This window comes from Pteropus vampyrus, unplaced genomic scaffold (assembly GCF_000151845.1).
Source record: "Pteropus vampyrus isolate Shadow unplaced genomic scaffold, Pvam_2.0 Scaffold300, whole genome shotgun sequence".
Taxonomy (NCBI): Eukaryota; Metazoa; Chordata; class Mammalia; order Chiroptera; family Pteropodidae; genus Pteropus; species Pteropus vampyrus.
The window spans coordinates 926,286-933,673 of NW_011889081.1; the positions used below are offsets into that span (position 1 = coordinate 926,286).

The 7,388-nt window shown below is 56.4% G+C and overlaps 1 protein-coding gene and 1 pseudogene across 4 annotated transcripts in view; one reads left to right on the plus strand and one right to left on the minus strand.

Annotated features, from left to right (window-relative positions):
- Positions 1 to 1,675: 1,675 nt before the first annotated feature.
- Positions 1,676 to 7,388, minus strand: part of MGRN1 (mahogunin ring finger 1) — a 47,852-nt gene continuing 42,139 nt past the window's right edge. For 2 of the 4 annotated variants that reach the window (XM_011376460.2, XM_011376462.2), the window contains 2 exons: positions 5,335 to 5,379; positions 1,676 to 3,421 (listed from right to left, as the gene is read on the minus strand). In XM_011376460.2, coding sequence (XP_011374762.1) covers positions 5,339 to 5,379 — 41 coding nt within the window. In that variant the 3' untranslated portion in view covers positions 1,676 to 3,421; positions 5,335 to 5,338. The remainder of the gene's footprint in view (positions 3,422 to 5,334; positions 5,380 to 7,388) is intronic. The other 2 variants (XM_011376463.2, XM_011376461.2) reach the window with 1 other exon arrangement.
- LOC111730067 lies at positions 4,416 to 4,534 on the plus strand (annotated as a pseudogene).

Here is a 7,388-nt window from a genome sequence, read left to right on the forward strand (position 1 = left end):
AACAGAAAACCTCCCTCCTTCCACCTAAAGTACTTACCCCACGTTTGTGCACGAGAAGGAAGTCGCTGGGGCTCCCCTAAGTCTTGGTGCCACTTCGCCAGCTGACCCAAGCTCCATTTTCCTCCCCATGGTGGGCATGAATTTGCTGAGTGAAGGAAGTCAGGATGGGTGCCCCAGGCACAGCTTTGGGCGAGCCATGACATGAGGGCGAGTTCTGTGGCACGGAGAAGGCTGCCCTGAGCAGTGCTTAACAGGAGAGGAGAGTAGAGGGTAAGGGGCAGTGAAGAAACTCACTCACACATTTGGTCAATGGTGTGTTCTGCCAGGAGACATGGGGACTAAGGACCCAAAGACAGAGGCTCTCTACCCCACTGAGGCCTTCTGCCAAGGTTAAAGCTCAAAGGGGCAGCTTGCAGCTGGCCAAATCCCAGGGCAGGTGACTGTGTCTGAAGGAGAGAGGTCAGCGAGGGGAAGGGCCCATCCAGAGATGGCCCCTTCTCTAGGCTGCAGGGCACGACCCAAGCCTAGGGCCAGTGGAGGGCAGGGGTCATGGAGGAACGACACCCTGCACCCCAACCCCTCCCTGACACCAAACATTAATAAAGGATGTGGGCCCATTTGAAGAATGTGAAGAGGGAGAGTCAGTGTAACCCATACAAGAACCCATCTGACACTGAGCACCTTTCTACCCACACTGGAACCATGCCAGACCCAGGCATAATCAAGGGTAGCAGGCCTTCCTTGGGGCAGGGACTGACCAGCCAAGAACACTGGCTCCACTCTTGAGTACCTGAGTCAAAGAAAGGGCCCCTGGAGGCAACTTGGAACTGTGTGGGTATTCAGGGCACCAGCTTTTCCCTACTGCCCCTCCAATGCATTCTCCACATGACAGCTGAAGTGAGTCATTCAGCTGATTTAAAACCTCTCTGTTCTTAAAATAAAATTCTGACTGCTTCTACAAGGTCTTGCAATGTCTGCACCATATTCTTCAATTCCTATGCTCCAGCCACTTGCACTTTTTTCCACTCAGTGGATACATTAGGCTCACTCTTGCCTCCCAGCCTTTGCATTTGCTGTGCCAGCTGCCTGGGGCCCTCTTCCAGGGCCAACTCCTTTACATTCTTCAGGGCGCAGCTGAAATGTCTCCTCAGAGGAGCACTGTGACCTTGTCACTGGCTTTCTAACAGTAACTAAACCGGGGAAGATGTGGATTTACCTGTGCAGTCTGACTAGAATGCAAGCTTCCCAGGGGCCTGGACCTAGCCTGTCATGCTTCTGCTGGCACACAGTAGGTGGTCAGGAAACATCTGTGAGGCGAATCAGTGATGCAGAGGAAACTGCAGCTGCATCACGCACACCTGGAGGCCCTGGGCTCCTCCTCCATCTACTCAGAAGGCTGAGCCGAGTGCCCAGGGATCCTTCACTCCAACCCAAGAATCAGCACGATGGCCACAACAGTAACCAGCAGCATCACACATGGCTCCTCATGTAGACCTCACTCCCTCCTGGAGTTAGACTTTAATATCTTACACACAAGGAAACAGGCTGCAGTCACTAGCTGGAGCTCACACTGCTGTCAGGGTGTCAGAATCAATAGCCACTCAGCTGTCCTGCCTCCTGACCAAGAAACGGTCAAGGTCCCTCAGTGCTGTGCAAAGAGAAAGGAGTGGACGGATATTGCTGCATGATTTTATTACTATAAATATACAGTAAAAACGAACAAAAACTAGCCAATCAGAATACATCAAATGATAGCACGTATAAGTCCAAGACAGGGCAGTCTGCATCCCGTCCTTCAGAGTACTGGCACCAATACCGAGGGCAAGAGGCCAGGGTGTTGGCAGGAGACAGGGGCGAAGGGAAGGAGATGGCCAGCTTATGTATGTGTGCATGTGTATGTGTATGTGTATGTGTGCACCCATGAGCATACGGTGGGCGGGAGGGAGGCGAGGCAGAGAGCCAAGCAGCTGAGGCAGGTGCCCTGAGCATGACCAAGAGCTGTGCCTAAGGAAGCACTCTGCTCACAGGCCCAACTGGAGAAAGGAGACCCACTGGACAAACCCCCCCACAGTGCAGATGCTCTATGGATGCCCGACGGCCGCCCCAGAATGACTTTTTCCCAAGGCAGCTCCTCATAAAGCTGGCTCCCCAACCCCAGACCCAAAAACATCAGCCCCCATGGGGAGCTACAAAGATCCACCCACCCACCAAGCCAAGGTCCCTGCTGGGGCAGCTCGTGCCCAGCTGCACCAGGGCTGGGCACTCCCTCTGCCGTTTTGTTGTCCAGGAAGGGCTGAGCACCCCCTCTGCCCTTTTGTTGTTCATAAAAAAGATGAGATCACCTCAGATGGGAGCCTCATCCCCCAGGCAGGTCTCTACAGGAGCCCCAGACAGAACAGATCAAAGAGAAACACAAAGTGATGTTTAAATGGCAAAGAGGGAGCAGAGAAGTTGCTCAGGTTCCTCCCTGGTCTGGTGAAAGGCAGCTTTTCGGGCTGAGCGGAAGCCTCTGCACCTGGAGGGAGTCTGAGAATGTGGGCGAAGCCACCTCTGAGAAGGTGTAGGGCTTGGAGAGGGGCCACTAGACCAACTGTTGCCAACAGGCTGTGCACCTGCACCTCTGTCCCTGGGCAGACCCAGACCCAGACCCAGACCCTGGCCTCACATGTGGATGCCTGGGCTGCCCAGGACAGAGCCGTGGGGAAAGGCTGTGAGCTGTGGGAATCCACCCTGCACCAGAGAGCCTGAGCAGGAAAGAAGAAACAGCACAAAGCAGCAGCGCCAGCCAGGATACGCACACGGGGCTACAGGACAGGCACTGTTTCCTTCATTGACCGTCACTCAGACCCCACTTCTTTTCCTCCCAACAAATCCCCCAATAATACCACCTGTGAAGGCAGCACTTCACCCACCAATAAATCTCCTACCAGTTCACTGAGTTTTCAGGGTGTCAGCTCCCTATCAGCTGAGGGGCTGGGCAAAGCCAATCCAGGAACACACGGGTGGCCAGCCCCCAGCCTCAGCTGTTCAGCCAAAAGGGCATTTGGGGAAACGCCAGAGCTCAGTGCCCACGGCTGAAAGGGGCTGTCCTTCATCTTGTATCATTTACAAATACAGTGATCATAGAAAAGGGGGTTCATCAGAGGGGACAGTCCAATGTGCTCTTTAATCAAGGGTTGCACTGCCCCTTGGAGTCGTGGCTACGAAGGGCACGCAGACAGGAGGCCAGGGGTCACACTGGAGTCCGGGTGGCCCATCGGCAAAGTCTGGGGAGCTCAGGGCTCCATGCTGCCAGCCTGGCCAGGATCTCAGAGTGGGGTCAACATCGTGGCCTCAGGGTTAAGACTGGGGCCACCAAATGGAGGCCAGGTGGGACCAGTGGTGAGGAGGCTTCAGGGCGTCTTCATGGAGGTGGACCATCCTGCAGGTAGGAGCAGAGAGAGGAGGGTCAGGCTCGGCCAAGTCTCACCTGCTCCCTTCATCGGCCAAGCTTTGGGTTCACGTCAACCATGAGACCCAGAAAACAGGGCCACCCAGCACCCCCACTGCATATGTGTGTCTGTGGTAGACCACACAGAGGGCCTGGGGACTCCAGCCTAGGCAACTGACCCAGGCCTGTCCCTATAGTAACAGATCACCCCAGGGTGCCAGCAACAGAACCACAGCCCTGAAACAGAAAGGGGCGCCTTCGGCTGCTGACCCCAGGCCTCCTGCCCTTGCGCAGTCCATGCTCCTGGAATGTGACCAGCCACTGTCCACAGAGCTTCCCAACTGGATTAGGCTGAGACTTGGTCAGCTCCAGGCAGAGGTGAGTGGACTCAGCGCTGGGCACATAGCCAGTGCTCAGAGTAGTCCCAGGAGTCCAGTGTGCCCTCCTCAGAGGCCTGCTCTGCTCTTTCCATACATACTGTCACCTCCCCAATGCCGTGAGGTGCTCTGTCCCAGATCTGCCCCCGGGCACTGGTGTGGGGAGCCCTGGCCTGGGGCTGCAGCAGCAGAGAGACCAGCATGCTTCTCAGGGCTGCAGAATGCACAGCTGCCCACCACCCACCCATATGCGGACTCCACGGGGCGTCTTCAACTAGCAAAGCAAGCAGTGTTTCTGCCACTGGGCGCCTGTGACACAGACCCTTGGGTGAGGGGATTATATTCTTAGGAGCTATAACTATGTGCAGGAAGTCAGCTCCGCTACACAGCCCACAGGTGAAATACGTTCTCTGTAGCTCCGTCTGACTTGTTTTTCCTACTTCTGGAAGTTTTACCTAAATCACAACACTGAACATCTTTCACTGTGGAGGCCGGGGTCAACTTTATAAAAGTGTAGGGCCCTATCTAAATAGAGGGTAAGATGTGTCAGAAGAAACGTGTGAGGGGCACAAGAGAAATTTGTGTGGGAACATAAGAACAGTCGTCAAGTCTATAGCCATGCCGCCCTGAATATGCCCGATCTCGTCTGACCTCGGAAGCCAAGCAGGGTCCGGCCTGATTAGTACTTGGATGGGAGACCACCCAGGAATACTAGGTGCTGTAGGCGTTTAAAAAAAAAAAAAGAGCAGTCATCAAAACAAGTGGACAGACACCGCAGCCTAGCTTAGGACAGCCCGGACACCAGGCTGGGGCATGTCTCCTAGCTGGGGCTGCTGGGGCCTTGCCACCAGGATGGGCCAGGGGTCCAGCTGGTCCTCCCACACGTCTGGGAAACCCAGGGCCACCGAAGGCACCAGGTTCTCTATCACCAGACTTCGCAGAGGCTAATATCATTGTGAAGGAAAAGAAAGGGGTCCCCAAAGCATGTGGCCTATTTTTTCGTGGTACTCTTAGAAGTGTCTTCTGTAAAATGTCCGTTTGCGTCACCCAGGTAGAGGGCACCTCCTGTCAGGTGGGGCAGTCAATCTCACATGGCCTCCTGACATCAGAGTGTGCTGATGTTCCAGAAGGTTCCAGGGGTGGGTGGGGACAGGTTAGTAGCAGCAATGGGGGGAGGGGGGAGGCGTGTCTCAGAAATGGTGGAGTGCTGTTTCCTGGACCCAAAAGGCTGGAAGAGCCTGACTGGGCCACCTGGTCCCAATGAAAGAACCTCTGGCCTGGAAGCCAGCATGAGAACCCCGGGACCACCTCTTCGTGGCAAAGGTGCAGCAGTGTAGGGAGGGCTCTGGATTCAGAATCCAGGTCCCAGGGAAAGGCACGGATGTGGAAGAAGCCCAGAAAATGGGCAGGAAGCCCATTTGGGAGGGAGCAGGAGTGGGAGCAGCAGCTGGAGGTGTCCTCTCTCCAGCCCCCTGCCAAGGACGCCCCTCAGAGCCACCCGCCACGCGCGGGAAGGTGATCACCTACCAGCTTACTCCTCTATACCAACAGAGCAGGAGTCGGGCCCCCGGGCTGTGCAGAGGAGGAGAGAGATGGAAGCTTGGTTAGCAAAGGCTCGGACAGACCAGCACATTCCACAGCAGATGCACTGGCTTTAGGACGAGCTGCCCTGAGGGCTAGGGGGTTGGAAATGAAACGCCCACACAAACCAATGTGCTGGAACAAAGGAGGGACAGGCGGAAAAAATGTTTCCTGAGAACAGAGTGCTGGGCCAAATTCTACTGCAGGGGAACTCGGCCTACGGGTGAGCACAGCGGGGCTGGGGGCCACCAGGGCTGAACCCTGGGGGAAGGCAGAGCCCAGGACAGATCTCCCCGATAGGGCTGCCGGGAGGCCAGGCATCCAGGTTTTCACCATTTATGGACTTTCCCCCACTGTCCTTTTTCTCCATCACTGGGGGACATTCAGGTTCACTAAATCATGCTCCATCCATTCGGGGGACGGCTATGCAGTTGTTATAAAGAAGGAGGACACCTGTGTGTGCGTGTTCATGTTCTTAAATACAGATGTAAAAAAGGTTCAGGGTCTCCACTGAAAAAAGCCAGAAGCAAAACAGAGGGTGCCAGCACATGGCCAGACGACACACACACGCACTCACAAACATGCGCACGCCCGTGAGGACCCCTGCCCATCCCCTGGCTGCAACCGGAGGTGCTCGTGGGGCAGCAGACGTGGGATGCTACCAGTGTCCACCTCCTCTCCGTGCTCTGAGAGGCTCTGAGAAGCCACCCTGCCCTGCAGAACGGGCAGGGTGCAGAGGCAGGGTGGGCCTGGGCTCAGCAGCCGGACGTCACCCACCTTGCTTACCCGGTCAGACCCTGGATGCAGACTCCAGCCGCTCTACCTCCCACTTCACATGTGGAGCCAGAAACCTGAGATACTCGCCTAGGGGTGGGGGCTCGACGGCCACAGGTCCTGGTCCCACTTGTGGGCTGAGCTCAATGGCTGTGGCTTGTCCTGCCCCTGCAGACCCCTGAGCACTCTGTGGGCCACTCAAGGGCGAAGGGTGGCAGAGACTACATGGGGACAACGTGCCCCTCACAGCTCCAAGGGCCTAAAGCCAGCCACCCTGTGGGATCAGGACTCACACTTATGGCTCTTGGAAGACAAGTCTCTCTCTTGGTCCCCATCCCCCAAGTTTGAATCATAATACTTAAAGTCCTCTGAAAAAACTTACTAGAATTCTGTATTACTCTAAGGTGTGCTTGTCCTAAATGTGGCTTTTGCCTGTGGGTGTCCCTACAGGCTACCCTGCTTCCTCACACTAGGGGACCCTCTGTCTACAGAGGCTGCTGCTACAGAGGCTGGGGCGGGGGACAAGAAGCCCTTCCAACCAAAGCATGTCATAGGCCCCCGGTGCCCAAGCTAGGTCACTGGGGACCAGGCGACAGTGGCTCCAGGGGCAGGCAGAGGGTGAAGGGGCTCCCCAGGCATGTGGCAGCAGCCAGGCTCTGTGAGGGCAATGTGACTATTTATCATGATTCCAGAACCTCGGATGACCTCCTGGTAGGCGCTGGCACGAGGGCCTGAGAGCCCCCCACTCCCATCCCCAGTCTTTAGAGCCCAGGACTTGAAGCTGAGGATCTTGGCCCAGAGGAGCAGAGAGCAGAGGAGCTGTGGCCATAGGTCCTGGGCAGAGGCCTCGGAAAAGGGGAGGAAGAGAAGTGAGACTCCCCCCACTGCCTCAGGCCTTGCTGGCACCCAGCGCCCAGCCTGTCCTCCCACACCCTGGCCTGGGACGCACTGCTTCACCCAGGACCTCGGGCAGGTGGCAGAGAGCTGGTGACCCATGTCAGGCTTGGGGCAGGCAGGTAGTTTTGTTTGTAGCTCCCCTGAGCAGAGGTCCAAGCCCGCCAGGGCCATGGATGAAGGAAGATACAGCAATGGCAGTGGGACCAGACCTGCCTGGCCCCGAGCAGGAGACAGATGGGGAGAACCATGTCCTTAAACACACAGCCCTTCCTGCCTTACTGAGGCTGGGCTGGCTCTGGGGTACAAAGGGGCCTCAGGCACAGGCTTTG